This window comes from Oryzias latipes, chromosome 18 (assembly GCF_053564925.1).
Source record: "Oryzias latipes strain Hd-rR chromosome 18, Olatipes_Hd-rR_3.1".
NCBI classification, from domain to species: Eukaryota; Metazoa; Chordata; class Actinopteri; order Beloniformes; family Adrianichthyidae; genus Oryzias; species Oryzias latipes.
The window spans coordinates 495,763-513,786 of record NC_136254.1 but is presented as its reverse complement, the minus strand read 5'-3'; the positions used below and the strand labels follow the sequence as shown (position 1 = coordinate 513,786).

Here is an 18,024-nt window from a genome sequence, read left to right as displayed (position 1 = left end):
CATGAAGAAACTCATCTACATGATTGATTCCAAGAACCTTTTTGTCATTTGATTCTCTATACTATTCATGACAACATTCATGGGGGTGTGGTTTGTTTTGAATGCCACATGGGCGGAGCTACAGGTAGACTCAGCATAACCTGGGTTTAGTCTTTCCCACCTAAAATAACATTTCGATTTTAAGACAACAGTCAAATGAGCTTTTCAGACAATAATTCATGGAATGGATTTTCCGCTGGTACATTTCTGAAAGGACATATCTATAATGATACGGGGAGTGACACCTTTGGAAAGCATTTGAAAGACTTAGCGTTCAGCAGAAAAGGGTTTAAGATTGAAGCAATAATGCCAGAGAAGCAGAACACACCAATTTAACAGCTGCTGGTAATTTCTCACCTCTCATTCCTCCCCAGCTCTGGGAGTCCAGGTTATCTTCCACCATATCAGCAGCCTAAGGCGACAGACACAGTGACTGTTAGACCATCACTAAGCTGTTGTTTTAAGGAGTTAGTGCACTGGCATTTCTCAAGTTTAGTACTTTTGTCTTGTTTAAAGGTTCATTGAAGACCCTCGGCATGTATAGTCATGTAGCATGGCTATATGGCAGCATTTTGGTGAGGTCATCCAATTGTGATACTTTAAAACTAGAAGGGTCAAGCAAACCAAGTCAGCTTACAGAGAGTCTCTGGGTCCATATCAGGTTTGGGACTGAGTAAATGTTTAGACAGACTCACAGAGCAATCACTGAGTAACCCCTCCCTGCTCGCGTTCCAAACAGGAAGTACCTGCTGGTCCCAAGAAGCCAAAATCTCATCGACTTCTATTGAGACACAAACAGCTGTTACTCAGTCCCTCTGTTGTTCTGAAGAACCGTTTTGGATCTGATCCCTCAGTTTAACATCTTCTTGATAATCCTCATTTTTTTCATGATATTTTAGCTGTAGTTCAAGTTAAAAACTGACCAATCAGACGCCTCAACAAAAGTAGTTGGCTTCGCATCGAACCAGATTCTCCTGAGCCCGCTTCCAGTGGAAGGGGTGTGGCCTTCTAACATGCCCACTGCTGATTGGAGAGAGTGGTTGCCACAGAAATGTAGACGGACCAATCACGGTTTACTGAGGACATCTGGCTCCAACGTGTTAACAGACATATCGTGGAAAAATGGCAACGATTGGACTTCATTTGGTCTGAACCGGAAGCTATTTTCTATGTTTGATGTCACACGCGATCCATCCAGTTATGTCAAACAGTCAATGAACATGCCTGACATGTACAAGAGTTTACATGTCAGAAAACGTTTCCATGATCCTTTGTGTCACGATAAGCAGGTTTGGTGCCACCATGATGTCATCATATTGGCGCAGAATCAATCAATCCCATTCAAATCTATTGTTTGCAGCTTCTTTTGGAAATACTGTGAGTTTCTGTGCACGTTTAGAGAGTTAAATTTGGGTTAAAATGGGGAGATAAGGCAATATTAAAATGTCTCAGACCATAATGGCTCCATTATGAGCCTCAGCTCCTATGTACCTAATGTATGAAACAGGGCATGTTTGAGAGATCACTCCTGTAGACATGACATGTTCATGTTCAGCTTAGACGCATGCTTAAGAACGCCACTTCTCACACGGATCGGGTCTTTGCCTTTGCCGGATTTATCTGACCAAACATTTGCCAAACTTACTGTCACCACACCGTCTAAGTTAGGAAAACCAAACCTGATGACTTTTTAAGGAGCAGAGTCTCAGGCCCCGTAGGAGTTAGATTAGGAGACGGTCCCTCTGCTCCATGTTTGTGATGTCATACAACAGCACCACTTTAATAAGGTGAAAGGTCAAGCTAATCATTTTGTTTGGTCAGGTCACATGCAGAGAGTCTGTCTGTCCATTCTGGTGACTGAAGGTTAAAAGCTTGGAATCAAAAAACCTGCATGTATTGTGTTTCAAGTAACATGTAAAATCTAACATGTAACATGTATCATGTAATGTGTAAAGTGTATCGTGTAACATGTATCATGTAATGTGTAAAGTGTATCGTGTAACATGTATCATGTAATGTGTAAAATCTAACATGTAATGGGTATCATGTAATGTGTAAAATCTAACATGTAACGTGTATCATGTAATTGTGTAACATGTAACATGTATCATGTAATGTGTAAAGTGTATCGTGTAACATGTATCATGTAATGTGTAAAGTGTATCGTGTAACATGTATCATGTAATTGTGTAACATGTATCATGTAATTGTGTAACATGTATCATGTAATGTGTAAAGTGTATCGTGTAACATGTATAATGTAATTGTGTAACATGTAATGTGTAAAGTGTATCGTGTAACATGTATCATGTAATTGTGTAACATGTAACATGTATCATGTAATTGTGTAACATGTAACATGTATCATGTAATGTGTAAAGTGTATCGTGTAACATGTATCATGTAATGTGTAAAATCTAACATGTAATGGGTATCATGTAATGTGTAAAATCTAACATGTAACGTGTATCATGTAATTGTGTAACATGTAACATGTATCATGTAATGTGTAAAGTGTATCGTGTAACATGTATCATGTAATGTGTAAAGTGTATCGTGTAACATGTATCATGTAATTGTGTAACATGTATCATGTAATTGTGTAACATGTATCATGTAATGTGTAAAGTGTATCGTGTAACATGTATAATGTAATTGTGTAACATGTAACATGTAATGTGTAAAGTGTATTGTGTAACATGTATCATGTAATTGTGTAACATGTAACATGTATCATGTAATTGTGTAACATGTAACATGTATCATTTAATGTGTAAAGTGTATCGTGTAACATGTATCATGTAATTGTGTAACATGTAACATGTATCATGTAATGTGTAAAGTGTATCGTGTAACATGTATCATGTAATTGTGTAACATGTAACATGTATCATGTAATTGTGTAACATGTAACATGTATCATGTAATGTGTAAAGTGTATCGTGTAACATGTATCATGTAATTGTGTAACATGTAACATGTATCATGTAATTGTGTAACATGTAACATGTATCATGTAATGTGTAAAGTGTATCGTGTAACATGTACCTTGTAACGCATATCATGTATGGTGTATCATGTAACATATTGATATGTAACATGTATGACAATGAGCCTAACATACGTAGCTGACATAATGAGTGAACGTATAAAGCACATTGGAACATGACTACACTCTGGCTCCGCCCTCACCTTGTAGATGCCGTTCCTTCCATAACCCGGTAAAGATGCGGACTTATTGTGGGAAAAGTCTACAGAGACACAGAAATCCACCTCCATGTTACGGCTGGTCATTATTTCAACGTCCGGTTCTGAGTGAATCCTTACTGGGCTGGGGTATGTCACTGGGGAGACTGCAGGTGGATTTGCACGGGTCAGGGTCCTCATGACCCGTGGAACCATCAGTCTCACCCTTCAAGATCATCCAGCTTGTCCTCTACAGAAAGAGAGAGAGAGAGAAGCACAAACGAGGGCAGTGAATGGATAGATGTGATGGATGATGGCAAGGAATGCATTTCATAACAGATGAAGAGTATTTGGGAACATTTAGAAAGTGTTACATAAAAAGGTGCACTCAGACTGTGCAAAGACCCACCTTGCCATCCTCACCGTCCTGCCAGGATGTTCTAGAAGCTGTAAAAGAGTCAAATGTTACAGGATGTCACTGACAACAAGCTGGGGCCCTGCCTCTTAGCCTAAACCTGAGTTTACCATCAGACCATGGTCAGCTGCAGAGAGCATGTCTGCATGGTGGCCAAAACCAAGCAGAGGAACTTTAGATTTGAGTTCAAATTAAATATGCATGGAACAGAAAGTGACTTTTCCGGCTTAACCTCCTTTCTTCAGGGCTTGATTTTTGCCTTTTGATGGCGCTCTTCCTTTACTGACACATAAGGGTTAGTTAGTTGGGTAATTATGCTCTGTGCAGCTGATATTCTTGTCTTTTTTGCTAAAAAGTAGGGTTTTCTTGTGTGTTACAATATCTAAAGCCTCCTCTGATTCCTACCTTCTGTGCATTTTAAATGCTAATCCCAACAAAAATCTCACATATCAGACGAAACTCAAAGGAAACAAGAAAGAAATTCAAACCCCATGAGGGAAAAAAGTGACGGATAAACAACAGAGTGTGATGAACCCAACCATTCACCAAGTGCACAATCTCAACATCCTCTGGGAACCAAAGAAGAGCTGGTGAGATGAATGCAGACATGCATGGACCGTGATTCTACAGGGTTCTCACAGACGAGACCAAGCAGACATGCGTGATGGTTCCTCCAGACCCATTCACCCCTGCAATGTGAGGCCTGCTGTGGTTCCTCCTGATGCATGGAGGTGTCACTCATCCAGGTATTCGTCAACGTAAGCACTGGGACAGCTGGAGCTCAGCGGATTCCCAATCTGTTAGCTGGGTTCCCATTCCAAGCTTCCCAATGATGGGACCTTGTGACTTTGCCCTGAAAACCTCCAGGTGACGGCTGAGTGCTCATGAGCGAGGTCCAGAGGTCGACTTTAACTTCAGTGAGCTTCATCTCACCATACTCATCCAATTGACATTCCTTCCTGTTTGTTTTAGTTCAAACGCATTTTACCATTTCTATTTGCATTACTTCACTTCTCAGAATGAATGGGAGCCACACTTTGGAAATAGATAGAGTAGAACTGTTAATGAGTTTAGGGAATGCTAGTTGTCACAGGTTCTCCACTTAGGTCACATTTTAGCTACAATGGTCCAACTGTGAGTTCAAACCCACAACCTCCCAGCGTGAGGCAAACTAAACTTTGCCCCCCCCTCCAGCTTGATGTCTTTTAGTTTGAGTCTTCTGCTTATTGTTCCATCAAACTTACATTGAAAACATCCCAACTTTCCTTCTTTTATTGGCCGAGTTAAGTCAAGGTCAGTGCCAGACTGATGCAGGTAATCACAAGGACTTATATTTAAAATTCCTCTTACCAACTGAAATAAAGTAAAAATAAAAAGTTTCCTGAGGGTTTTGTCTTAATGAAATGGAAAGACTGACCAACCGAATGAACACAAGTGATCGGTGGCCAATACACTGATGAATGTGTGGATCCATCACAGGCCTTAAAAAATAAACTCAATCGTATATAAATATACCTATTTTTGTTCCCCCCACCATAATTTACAAATATAGTCTTTAAAATCAGACAATGTGATTTTCTGGATTTTTTCCTCAGTTTGTCTCTCATAGTTGATCAAAATCACAAGCCTCCTTCATCTTTTTAGGTGGGAGAACAATTGGTGGCTGACCGAATAAACTAAATTAAACGCCCCCCTCCCCCTCCGTGGTGGTTTCTCCCCCAAGCTGGGGTCCTCTACCAGAGGCCTGGGAGCTTGAGGGTCCTGCAGTATCTTAGCTGTTCCTGTTCTTTTCTGGACTGAGAGGTCTGAGGTCTCTCCAGGTATCTGATGTAGCCGATCCCTGGTAATTGGAGCACTCTGTGCTTTGAGTTTAGTAGATGATTAGTCGCTGAAACCCAGTTTCAAACATTCATGTCCTGCAGAATTTAGGCAGATTTCACCAGAGTTTTCTACATTTCTGAAATCCTGTTTTTGTGGGTTTTCTCAGCTGGAATTAGGTAACGACGTGAGGGGGGCGTCCTCTAGGTGCCAATCGTTTGAAAATAATATTTATGCTTTGTGCCCGGCTGGATTTTATGACAACAAGCCTTCCGTACTTTGGAAAAGAGCTGTGAAAGAAAAAAGCCTGGAGAAGATTCACCAGATTTGGACCACTTTGACATTTCCCACCGAGCCTCTTCCAAGTGCAGGTTCATGCACTGGTATCAGGTAGCAACAGACACCGAATGCTAAAAGTGCACGTTTGGCATGTTGTTGAACGTGCATCACATGCCCGGTGTGTGTGTGGCATCAGAGCTCATTCTGAGAGCCAACAGATATAGTCTTCATATTTATATTATATTTTGTAAATCATTTCTATCTCTTTGAATTCCAAATGTTTTCCTGACCTCACACCAAGTCTAGGCATGTGAACCGAGTCTGTGGGACGAGTGCAGGCCTCCAGAGGATAGAGGGAGAGCTGAGACAGAACAAGGAAAGTGAGGAGAGACATGCAACATAGCGTTCCCAGACAAAACCAGAGAAAGAGTGTTAAAGAGGCAGACTGTACCATGCTGTTTGTAGATGGGGGGTTTTCTATAGATATTATCTTTGACCATTGTTTCTGAAGATGGGAACAGAGGAGAAGAAAGGAAATGGAAGAAGCCAAAATGGGCAGGGAAGAGAAGGACGGAGAGAGAATGGAGAAAAAGAGGCATGAGTTAGCAGTTTTTTAAGGGATGCCATAGTTTAGAGCAGCGGTCCCCAACCCCTGCGCTGCGGACCGGTACCGGTCTACGGGTCACTTAGTACCGGGCCGCACAGAAAGAATAAATAACTTACATGACTTCTGTTTTATTTATTTTGGTTATCTGAAAGATGTTTTCTTTTGAAAAATTGCCCGATTCTCTGTTCCATCCGTCTGTGTCGGTCTTGACGCAGGCCGAGGCGCTCGTCTCAGTCACGTGATAGGATACCGCTAAAATAAACCCAGGAACTAGCAAAATGAAGAAAAACAAACGTGGAAAGTTTCGCTGCCAAGGGGAAAAGGCCCAGCAGGAGACGGAAGAGGAGCCTTTCCCTCCCAAAAAAAAGATCCCTACATTTAACAGACAGTTCTTCGTTTAGCACCATGGGTGTGGGAAGGGGAGAGGAGGACGACCCCTGTGCCATGTACGATGACATGACTGTCTAGATAAAAGCTTAGGATGGGCCTCAGGTTTGTGTTCCTCTTTCGTCGTAGTGTTGCTACAATAATTGTCGTCCACATCTCAAAGGCCGGTGCGTGAAAACTTTGAATGACATCATAACGGTCCGCGGCGTCAAAAAGGTTGGGGACCACTGGTTTAGAGGATGCATTTGTAGCTTAATTCAACATGATATTTGTAGGCTTATTTCCACTGAGCTGCACAGTTCAGAGACAAATTCCGGTTTTGTGTGGATTTGTGCCTGGATTATGTGGAATCATTCCCATGGCCCGGCTAAATTAGAACAGAGGAAAACATTTAGGTGTTTGTCATCTTCATTATCCTGACCTAAATCCAGTGTAGCTCGTGCTTTGGGCTTCCACGTTAACTAAGCACTGGTGTAGGTTCTCCATCCAGAGGGTTCCAAAGCACGGGACAGAACACGTCAATGACAGCGGAGGCTCCAGAAGCCCAGACCTTTGTCCTGACGTGAACTGGACCGCTCAGTGGAAACATGGCTGCAATCACTTCAGACCGGTAAGGTCTATAGTGGCTCCCATGCACCGAGTCAACCGATTCAGCAGTCTGCATTGAGGAGCTGTGCCAGCTCTTCTGGTGCAGAAAAAAACCAATGAGGCTGAAAGAAAAGCATCAGAGGGAGGCGGCGGCAGAGTCTGAAATGACATGGTTGGTGTTTTAACAAATCCTTTATCCTGTAGTGTCACCGAGACAATCAAATCCGTCTTTGTGTCAGCGGAGTCGCAAAGACAGACGCCGCGTAACAATAGTTACATTTGAATGTAAAAAACACAATGGACAAAACAACAACACACGTGCCATCTTTGCCTTGTTTTAGTGTCTATCAGCATCTGAATCGTTCATTCCAGGGGCTGAGATGCTCTCAGGCTTTAACCTACCGCCAACTAAAACCACTACAGACTCCGCCTCTGACGCCGTCTCAGGGGAAACATCATTTGGCCTCACTCGGGTTTTCTTGGAGCATGAGAAAGTAGGAAACCATGAGAGTATGTCTATATAGATTACTAAACATATCCTGGAATGCTTTTAGGTCCAAACTTAAAAATGCTTTCATATCAGTTGACCTCCAGAATGATGCCAAGTAGCAGCAGGCAGAAAGTCCACCACTGCAGTTAGAGAGGAAGAGGAGGATGAGGCGGGTCCTAAATGTTTAACCTAAATGTCAGAAGTTAAACCCACAGTAATCACAATTTTGGAAAAGTATATTCATCTTTTGTTTTCAAAGCTGAACATTAATTCTAACCGGGCAAAGTTGTGAGAAGAAAACAACAGAAAAGAAAAACCATGACCTACCTGGTATGTGAAAATGGCGAGGAGCAGCCACGTATGTGGAAGCTGATGAAGGAGATTTTCCATCCGAGTACGTGGACAGACTGGGAGTACTCCGACCACTTTCACTTCCTCCAATGGCAGACAGAAGCATTCGGTACGAAAAGCAAAGAAGACAGAGAACACAGGGAGCCAAAGGGGGCAGTTAATGTTATGGCCGGCTCCATCAAAGCAAATGTATCATGTCAATCATTTCCTGTGGCGCTAAGCCCCAAAATGGGACTGTAGAGACCCCATCTTTTTGGTCCACGTCTAGTTCAATTCTGCCAAATGTCCAGATAAAAACTTGGTGTTCAAATCATTACGTCCCAAAATGTCACCAAAAGTTTACTTAGCAAAACATTTCCAACACTTTTGGAAAAGTCACACAGATTAAGAATAGATACAAACATCTCAGTGTGATGAAGGAAATAAATTTAGAGGCCAGTTAAGCTAAACTGCCTTGAGACAACCCCCCCCCCCCCCTCTGCCCCCTCCCCTCCCTGTTACAAACTGATACTAAGATACTTTCAGTCCTGCATCAGAACACCATCTTCACCAAGGACTGCCATCACCGACTCATCCACTTACTGTTCTTAGCTCTGTTGGCACTTTAACCATCTCATTGCTCTTTGCAGTGTTCAGATTACTGTTATTCTTCTTATTATTGCTGTCATTTTATCTATTTTATTGTATCTATTATTGCATAAGCTGCTTGCACTGTGGGGGGAGAGGAAAGTCATTTCATCTGTGCTGTATGTCATGTGTCTGCAGCATATTTGACAATAAAGAGAATTTATTAGCACAACAATATTTTGACCTCTGAAGACGTGACGTCCTCCTGCATGGACATCACATTATGGGCTTTATTACCACAGTAATTAATTCAGCTTAACTGGAGCTCTGTCAAAGTGAAATAACAAAAGCTTATCCAACAAGAGCTTGGGTCTTAGGAGGTTAAATTTGCCCCTAAGATCTCAGTGTCAAAGTTTTAGGGCAAACATTTTCCCTCTAGAGCCCCAAATCTGAGACAAGCTTTACGCAGCTCACCAACACATGGCCATCTTAGACTGTTTTAGACTGTTTATTTAATCTAAATGGGGGAAATGCACAAAAGAACATGAATCATGTGAGACGTGAAAAGATGAACTCTGCCAGGCGACAGTGAATTTGGCTCATTTCCGGGCGGCAGTTTAGCTCAGGCTAAACCAACAACCGTCCAACAACCAAAGGGTCGGCGGATTGATCCCCGCCCTCCCCAGCGGGGACTAGCGCGGCTAGTCTGCAGCTCACCGCTCCCCCCAAGTAGTTTTCCACCTGGAGTCCCTGGGAAAGTAAGTCCAAGTAGAAGCAAAATATTAAAAATGGTTGAAATTCAACAGAGCTGGAAAGTCCTCTTCCAAAAGTCATCAGTGCCCCCAAAATTCCTCAAAACCTTTTTCCCACTCAGTTTCCCAAACCATTTTCTCTGGCAAAAGCTGTAAAGTGGAGCCCATCTAAATGATGGGGGGGCGGTGAGCTGCGGATTGGCCACGCTCGGGGGGCCAGAGCGGGATTTGATCCACCGACCCCTATGTTGTTGAACTACCTGCTCTACCGCCTGAGCTAAACTGCCACCCAACACAATCCCACGCTCTTGTCCCACTTAACCTTGGCTCAGGAAGCCTTCTAGAGCAGGTCCTAAACATTACAGAGAGAAACAACATCTCGCTGACGGTCAACAAAAACACACACATCGTCAGCATATGCAGAAACCACAGCAGGCAGTGTGTGAGGCCACACCAGCAGCACAAATCCCATCATCTGAGAACGCAACCTTTGAAGAAGTGGTTCAATTGGAGGGTGTAAAGCTGCCCAGAAAGAGGACATCCCTGTCTTATTCCCCTCCAAACGTTTGCAGGACCTCAGCCCTCCATCCACTTTCACCAAGCAAAGGCAACTCTATGCAGAAGAGCCAACACTGAAATAAAAAGAACATAAATAAGAACTAGATTTATAGCATTACCTGCAATAATGCAAGTGTGAATGCTGTAAGCTGTTAATGCTAAAGTAGTTGAAGAAGTTGAAGTTTGCTTAAGAAAAATGTTCAATAAATAGCTAAAAATGTTTACTTTAAAAGCTAAAGCAATTGGCTTAGAGATAAGTCCAAGTGCTAAGATATCGTATATAATTGAAGAAAAGCCTTTGTTAGCTAAAGGAGCTAGCATAATGAAAATACAAAGGTTCAATGCCAAAAATAGCACAGAAAAACTAAGAATTTCTAAATTAGCTAAAACAGTTAGCATTTTGCTCTTTTGTAGAGTTTTCAGTTGAATTTGGGGGATTTGAAGGTTCTGCAGGTCAATTTCAATGGATTCTCATGGAGAAAAGAACTAGAAAGGTCTTCTTCCAGAGCAGACATGACCCTCTAACCTGGAACTGCTGAATGACTGGTGCACTGCTGGCAGAAAACCCACATTTGTGCTTTACCCACCTCCCACCAATGGCTAAATGAACCCAAATCTGACCTTTTAAAGCTCTGAAGTTCCCAAAAAAACTCACATTTCTCACAAGACCTCGGCTTGGAGAAGTCCTCTTGGGGGAAGATCCACGATGTAGATCTACGCTCATCATACGATGATGACTGAGGACAATAAGTGGAACGTCCTGACATCCTAAAGCTACTGGTAAGGTCAAAGCTAGCTAAGCCCCCAGCACTCAAGACCCCACCCACAAATATAACCCACACATTCCGTCTGCTCAGGGGATTATGGAGCCTCCAAACGTCAACCAAAGAAGAGGCAATGACAGGAAAAGAGGAAATGAGGTCCTGAACCCAACCTGTCCAGAGGAGAATCCAATGTGCGGTTCCAGTCCCCCCATCACAATGACACCCCCAGGATCAGGGTTTTTCTGAACAAATCCCCTAAAGAGAGAAGGAAGGGGTCCTGTGTGCAGCCTCTGCAGGCACAGAGAGGACGATTAGGCCACTGCTGAAACCTCACCAGCAGATGAAACGTTCACAGTCAAGAACCGCCACCCCAGCAGAAACACTACAGCCATGAGAAAAAGAAGCCTGGCCGCTCCACCACAGCGCCCAGTCTGCCTCAGTAGCTCCAACACTGCAGGAGTAAAAGTCTGGAAGAGTCGTGCTCTTTGTCTCTCCCACCAATAATATCCAAAGAACTCCAATAATCTTCCAGATAATGGACGGGAAGGAGGAAAAGAGGAAACCATGACAGGAAGCAGGTCCTCCACACACTCACTCTTCCATCTGGTTTCACACAGTGGTCACACGTTTCTTCAGCCCAAACCGTTTTTTCTCACCGAGCAAATTCAAATTCCGTCAAGTTAATGAGGTGGATCCAGGAAATAATCAGCTCTTTCAACCCCTCTATGCCCGTCTCGTGCAGGGAGGGGCGCGCTTACGCCCAGCTGCCCACACTCAAAACCCTTTAAACTCGCGTTTTAGACCAAAGACCAGAGTCTGTGACGGACAGCTCAGGAACCTGAACCGCCATGTTTCAGGTTCTCACTTTGGCGCCCCAAACCATCAGTTCAGAAACTGGTTTCCTGAAGCCCTGCGGCCCCCGCTCCAGCCCTTCACCAGGCATGAACGGGGGACCCCCTGAAACACTGACACGCCTCAACGGCAGGTACTCCCCCCACAGCATGACCGACCAAACCCCCACAGCCAGGAGGACAGTTTCCACAGAAATCTGCAGGTTGGCCTGGACCCCGACCCCATGGCGCCCCGCCATGCCAGCGAGGAACCGACACACACCACCCAAAACCCACTAAAATAAGTCAACAACTCCAGAAAAAACAACAAAAGAACCACAAAAGACAAACTGTCCCAGACTGTCTCTGCACCGCCGCCAACCGCCGCATGCAGCACGAATGAAAGAAAGAGAAGAAGAAAAAGGAGGATAAGGGTCAATGCAAAAACAACGCAGGCCTTTCTGTGTGGTTGTGCGTGTAGTCACATGTGTGTAGCTTCTTTCCATCGTTGCGATTACAATACGGTCCTCTGGACCCTGAATGTGAGCTGGGGCTCTACCTAAACAAGACTTTCCAACAACTGGCAAATTTGTGTTGAATTTGCTGATAATGTCAGAAACATTTTTGGTTGAAATCAGATTTTTGCTGCATTTACTGTTTTTATTCTTTTTATTCTGATTGCAAACATCGCCTTCATATGACAACGAAATCCTCCTCAAACAGACATCTTTGAGTTATCAGAATGAAGAAGAAAAAACTGTGGAACAACATGGAAAATCCTCCCATTTCACACTGAGGTGCAGTTATTTATGGTAAAGTTCACAGGAAGTGCTCGCCAACAATCATCAACCTGCCACCTTTATGACCTTCAAAAATCCACCTCAACACAAATGTTCATCTGACACACAAGGGATTGTGCGGGAAGACAGCAACACAATATATTCGATTTCTACGACAGGCACACAACTGCAATGTGACAAGAACGAAACAAGAACCAGTGTAGTGGGAAAAGTGTCACAGGGTTGGACTCAGGTCCACATCCAGTTAATCCATGCACCACGACACCACAGACACAAGGACACAAAGCAAGCAGGACGGGCAAAAACGGAGCCGATCATACTAGAAAAAGCACAGATGACAACATGCTAGATCGCCAACCATTCCACCCATAAGACAAAGACTACTATTTTTACCATTGGGAGGAGGTAAACTGAGATGTAGGGATGTCCTAGGTTTAGGGTCAGGTAGGGGGTCCTGTGTGAGCCCTAAAAGGGTCAAGCAATGTGTAGAAGATCAATCAGGGTGAGCTGGTTGGACACATTTCAGCAGGTTAACAGAGCCAGAGGGGAGTGTTTACAGACGTTGATTTGGTTGATGCCCATCCTGAGACCGGCAATATGGTCAATGTCATTGGTAACTTTACTCTTTTCAAATCAACCTTGGTGAGTGATGAAACGGTGGCAGAACAGTTCTGTTTCCCATCATGCCTCGTAAGTCTCTGGTGGACTGAGAGACCCTGATGCTACGTTCACACCACCTTGGGAAACACTCTTTCTAGTGACTTCCCATGGAAAGTCCAGGTAACCGCATGTACATGCGCCTTTTGGGCGTTCGTGTTCAAACCTCTCACGTTCACGCGCCGCCACACAAGTTTTTAAGTCGTTTTTGGGCTTTACGTGCAAAACGCATGTGGAAAGTAAAAACCAGTTCAACTTTGACCAATCAGAGACTGGGATTTCACAGTGACATTTGGACAGCATCCCAACGCATGGAAACTGATCAGACTTGTCATTTAGTTGCGGTTTTTGCCCGGTCGGAAGTCTTCCTTATCGGAATAGATCTGTGAAAGGAAAAGCCTGGAGGTTCACCACATTTGCACCGACAGTGAGAACGTGCACAAGTACAGACCTGTGTAAAAACCTGCGTTTGGCGCCTTCTTGGACACATGCTTGGTGAGTACCGGGCTCCAGAGTCAGAGTTTGCAGCACGTGGTTAATTTGCTGTTTTACCGCCACCCATGCCAGTTCAGGCGTGTTCAGTCATTTTATCACAGCACTCCATTCCCCCAAAGCACGGATGAAGGCGTAGACGGAGGCGTGTTGCTGTTGCTCTGAACCCTAACACCTTCCCAGGTTTCTAATCCTTCAGGATTTGGCTCTTTTAAATGTTTTTGTGACCAGCAGCACGGTTGGTCTCCGTCTAAGGCCTTCGTGTTTGACAACAGCAACAACCCCAGACGACTGCTCCAGTGTCAAACATGCTTGGATACCTCTGAAGTAGGGGATGTAGTTGTGCTGCTGCAGCAGGGCCAGAGTGGTGGGGTTTAACTGTGAAGACAGGCCAGTACTGCCACCTAGTGGCGTGGGTGAGCATGAGCCAACACAGCCGCCATCACTTCCTGCAGCTCTGTGAGCAGAGAGGAGCACGGCTTCCTTCGCCCCGCTGGGAGGCAGTCTGCTTCCAGGCCTGAAGGCCGGGGGGGGGGGACTGTAGCTGTGGGTGTGGTATACCTCTGGGCCTGGATGACCAATCGGATGACAGAAGACAATTACTTACCCTCATGCTAAGTCTTGACCAGCCTCTAATGCTGACATCTGGGATGTTAGGCAGAAATGCAGCTCTACTATCCTCAGGTTAAGACTAGATTCACTCATTGCACAGAAATATTCACAGCAGAAACAGAGCTGTGGGGCTCTCTAGTCTTTGGTTTGGACTTTTACTGAGAAACGTTGTTTTCTGCACAATCCCCGTGTTCCCAGAACTCTGCCGGATCAGCTGAGAGGAGGCTGAAGCTTCAGCTGAGCGTCCGTGTGAGAAAGATTCCCGCTCCTCATCCATTCTCATACGCTGATTGCTTTTCTTTTTTTTAATTGTTTGCATGATGCTGGTACCTGCACGGCTGTAAATCTGAGGTGAGCGAGGGGGGGTGCTTCGCCCGTAGCCCCCCAGGGAGCTGTTGGAGCCGGGGCTGGAGGGTCTCCGCTGACGGGGGGACTTTTCCCCATCCCCCTGGTAAACAAACAGAAGAAGGTCGTTTTATTCTGAATGTCAGTCAGATCTGGTCAGTAGAGCCGTGGACGGACATGGACGTCTCTTTGTTTGTAGGTTTTAGTGACCCCCCCACACACAGTTACAAATCTGGGGGTTCTCTCTGACAGACAGATTGACAGTGTTGTCTAAAAGAGCTTTTATTATTACCGTATTTTGAGGACCATAAGTCGCACCAGCCCAAAAATGCATTAGAAAGTAGAAAAAAACACAGATAAGTCGCACTGGACTATAAGTCGCATTTTGACGGGAAATTTATTTGACAAAATCTAAGACCAAGAACTAATAACTTTCACAACCTCATATGACACAATCATAGCAGACTGTTTATCTCTTAATTTCACAGTAATTCTTTCTCATACTTATTTATTTATTCCTTTCATGAAGCATCATTGGCCAACTAATACTCTGTTTTCATCCTGTATTTGTAGAAACAGTTGTCATTTTTATTGCATTTCTGAATCTATGAAATCATTGGAAAATAGAATATTATGTTCTGAGCCTTCAAGATCTTACTGTAAAAAAAGGTTTGCTGATTCTCTGAGTCACTTAACATCCTCTTAACACTTAACATACCTCATACATCAAATTGACCCAGAAACATCATCTCTGTTCCTCACAAATGAACATAACAGGAGGGTTAACAATGTATTTATTTCAATTTATCTTTAATATAAGTCGCTGCGGAGTATAAGTCGCAGCCCTTGCCAAACTATGAAAAAAAGGGCGACTTATAGTCCGGAAATTACGGTAGCTATAGCTTCCCTGAGCCGCTCCACGCCATGATCACGTCTTGTTCACGTTATTGTGACTCTCTGTACTTCGGTGTCGCCCGCCGATCACTGAACCGCCTCCAGTTAGTCCGGAACGCCGCCGCACAACTGTCAACGGGGCGAGCATCACTGACTCCCTGTTCCTTTCAGAACGATCGTAGAATGTTTGCTTTGAAGGCCGTCATGGTCTCCACTGAGCTTTGAACCGTTTGCAGCCGTTCTAGAGGTTTAGGGTCACCAACAGCAGATTTGACGCCTCAGGGATTTGACCACTCCTCAAGGTGACACGCCCTCCTCTTCCCCTCATCCTTCCTCCATGTTGTCTGTATGACTGATCCATCCTTCAGCGTGTTCAGACAGTCTGACCCGGTACGAGTTGCAGTTCAGCTTCTATATTGTGTAGCATTTACTGTAATGAGTGTTTTTCAGCGAATGTTTCTGTATTTAGATATAAAAAAGTCCTGACTGTGTCTCACGGGTCAAGACAAAACTAGAAAGCGTTGGCTTTACCTCTCCGTAGCGCCTTTCTTCAGAGGGGTAGCTGACGTACGGCGAGTAGGACAGCATGTCAGGCCTGTCTATGTTGTAGATGGCCTTGGTCTTTGGAAGAGCCGCCAAGTCCTTGTAATCCAGCAACTCCTCTCCTAGTTTGGCCTGACAGCAGAGAAAAACCCGAGCAAACACCAGAACCAGCAGGATTAAGACGATCGACAGCTGTCAATGCTGAAACTGCCTCACTACGGTTATTTAGAAAGGAGCACAGATGCTCTAAAGCAAAACTGCTGCAATCAATGAGTTTTCTTGGTCAGTGGATCAACGTCAAACTAAACTCTCACATAGATGACTTTGCTGGGAGAGCCTGATGCGCTGGATGCTGGCGCTGAAGGGATGCTCTCTGAAGACGTTCTTGCCATCTGGAACACAGAAAAGGTTGTTCCTGAACAGATGGGAGTGGTTTCTGGTTCCCTTTTTGATGCCATATGTTACCTGAGGTTTTAAGACATCAACCCTTTTATGATCTGGGAGGAGCCAAAATTCAGAGAACCAGGAAAACCAATAACAGGTTCACCAAATGAAACTTTATTTTGAAAGGATTTGGAGAAACTCTCTTAACCCTTGTTCTATCCTAGGCACTTTACCATTGGGAGTTGGGTCATCTAGACCCACTAGACAGTGGGTCATCTAGACCCACTAGACAGTGGGTCATCTAGACCCACCAGACAGTGCTCTGAACCTTTTTTCTTCAATGATTTGTGATCTTCACTGGTGTCCATGGATTCCATGAAATCTTTCCACCTTTATCCACCTTTGTCATGGTAGGGAGAACACCTCAATGGAAGGGGGGGGGGGTCATCTGGACCCCCTAAGACAGCACAAGGGGTTTTTGAAACGGCCTCATCGGTCTTGTTGCCCGATTTCTGAGCCAAAAGCGAACATTGGGCTGACGTTGACGTGTTCAGCAGCTCCAAGTCTCTTAGAAAACTTCCCTGCTGAAGCTGAAGAAAAGCCTTCAGCAGAAACTGGACTCAGGATTTGAGATGAACACACAGAAAACGGCAGAAACCTGACTTCATGTCCTGGTTTCATCTTTCTGCAGCCTGTTAGTGCCGCACACGCATCATGCACACACGCTGAACGACAGGGGGGGGCCCACGTTGGTCTGATCCTTCCTAAACCTGCAGGAACTCGGGAACAGCCCAAACGTCTGTTTGTGGTGCGTCTGAGCATGCTCAGTGACGTCAGCACAATCACAGCACTCACAGGACGGCAGTTCCCATCAACCCATGCGGTAATGACAGCGGGGGGTTCAGGGGTACTGGACAACCCACCTGATGCTCAGGGACATCCGTGAGCTGAATCCGGACCTGCTTCTGAGAAGAAGAGGGTGATGAAGACGGGCAGTCTGCTGTCTTTCTGAAAGCAGCTGAACTTCTTTAAACTGAACTTTCTAAAAACAGGTTCAATTCATCTGACAGGAAAAGCTTCCTTCCAACAGTGAGCTCAGCTGTGAGCTGCTCCTCAGAGAAAACGCTCATTCCAACAGACCAGCCTCAAAAACTACAACCGCTGTGGCGGCTCAGACTCTATCAGGCTCTGTAGACAGTTTTACTCTAAAAATGGTTTCGTTCTGAAATCTCCCAGTTCCAGGAAGGAATTGGAGGAGAAGAGGATTCTGCTTTGCAGGAATGTTTGTGGACGCTGCATTCAGATGGGTTTCTGTTGGACACAAACTCTGTCATTCATTTACCTTACTCTTCTCCTCCTGTTTGGCTGCTTGTCTGCATGGAGGATGCCAGATAGAGGACCCTGAAGAACAGAACAAGCCTGTGTCAGTGGATGTGTGTGTGGAAATGACAAAAGACTAGAACAGATGAAGAGTTTTTCTCTCTAGGAGGACTCCACAGATCTGTGCTGTCTGCAGACTGTCAGACTCCAACACAGTATTCTTTTGGAAATGTATGCATGAAAAGGGACAATGGTTTCAGTTTTGGGGAGAATAATAATTGTGTAAACCTCCTTCAAATTCTAGCAGACGGATGGATGCCCCTCCCCCACCAAAAGCCTGCAGGAC

General features: G+C 44.5%; 1 protein-coding gene across 28 annotated transcripts in view; it reads right to left on the bottom strand.

Annotated features, from left to right (window-relative positions):
* The window catches only part of ablim2 (actin binding LIM protein family, member 2), a 64,005-nt gene that overhangs the window by 1,604 nt on the left and 44,377 nt on the right, over positions 1-18,024 (bottom strand). For 3 of the 28 annotated variants that reach the window (XM_078936484.1, XM_078936483.1, XM_078936486.1), the window contains exons 8-20: positions 17,701-17,759; positions 17,282-17,323; positions 16,289-16,366; positions 15,963-16,106; positions 14,523-14,640; positions 13,901-14,149; positions 12,825-12,896; positions 8,137-8,244; positions 6,189-6,242; positions 3,635-3,672; positions 3,367-3,475; positions 3,232-3,290; positions 397-451 (exon numbers count right to left, since the gene is read on the bottom strand). In XM_078936484.1, coding sequence (XP_078792610.1) covers positions 397-451; positions 3,232-3,290; positions 3,367-3,475; positions 3,635-3,672; positions 6,189-6,242; positions 8,137-8,244; positions 12,825-12,896; positions 13,901-14,149; positions 14,523-14,640; positions 15,963-16,106; positions 16,289-16,366; positions 17,282-17,323; positions 17,701-17,759 — 1,185 coding nt within the window. The remainder of the gene's footprint in view (positions 1-396; positions 452-3,231; positions 3,291-3,366; positions 3,476-3,634; positions 3,673-6,188; positions 6,243-8,136; positions 8,245-12,824; positions 12,897-13,900; positions 14,150-14,522; positions 14,641-15,962; positions 16,107-16,288; positions 16,367-17,281; positions 17,324-17,700; positions 17,760-18,024) is intronic. The other 25 variants (XM_078936488.1, XM_078936487.1, XM_078936495.1 and 22 more) reach the window with 16 other exon arrangements.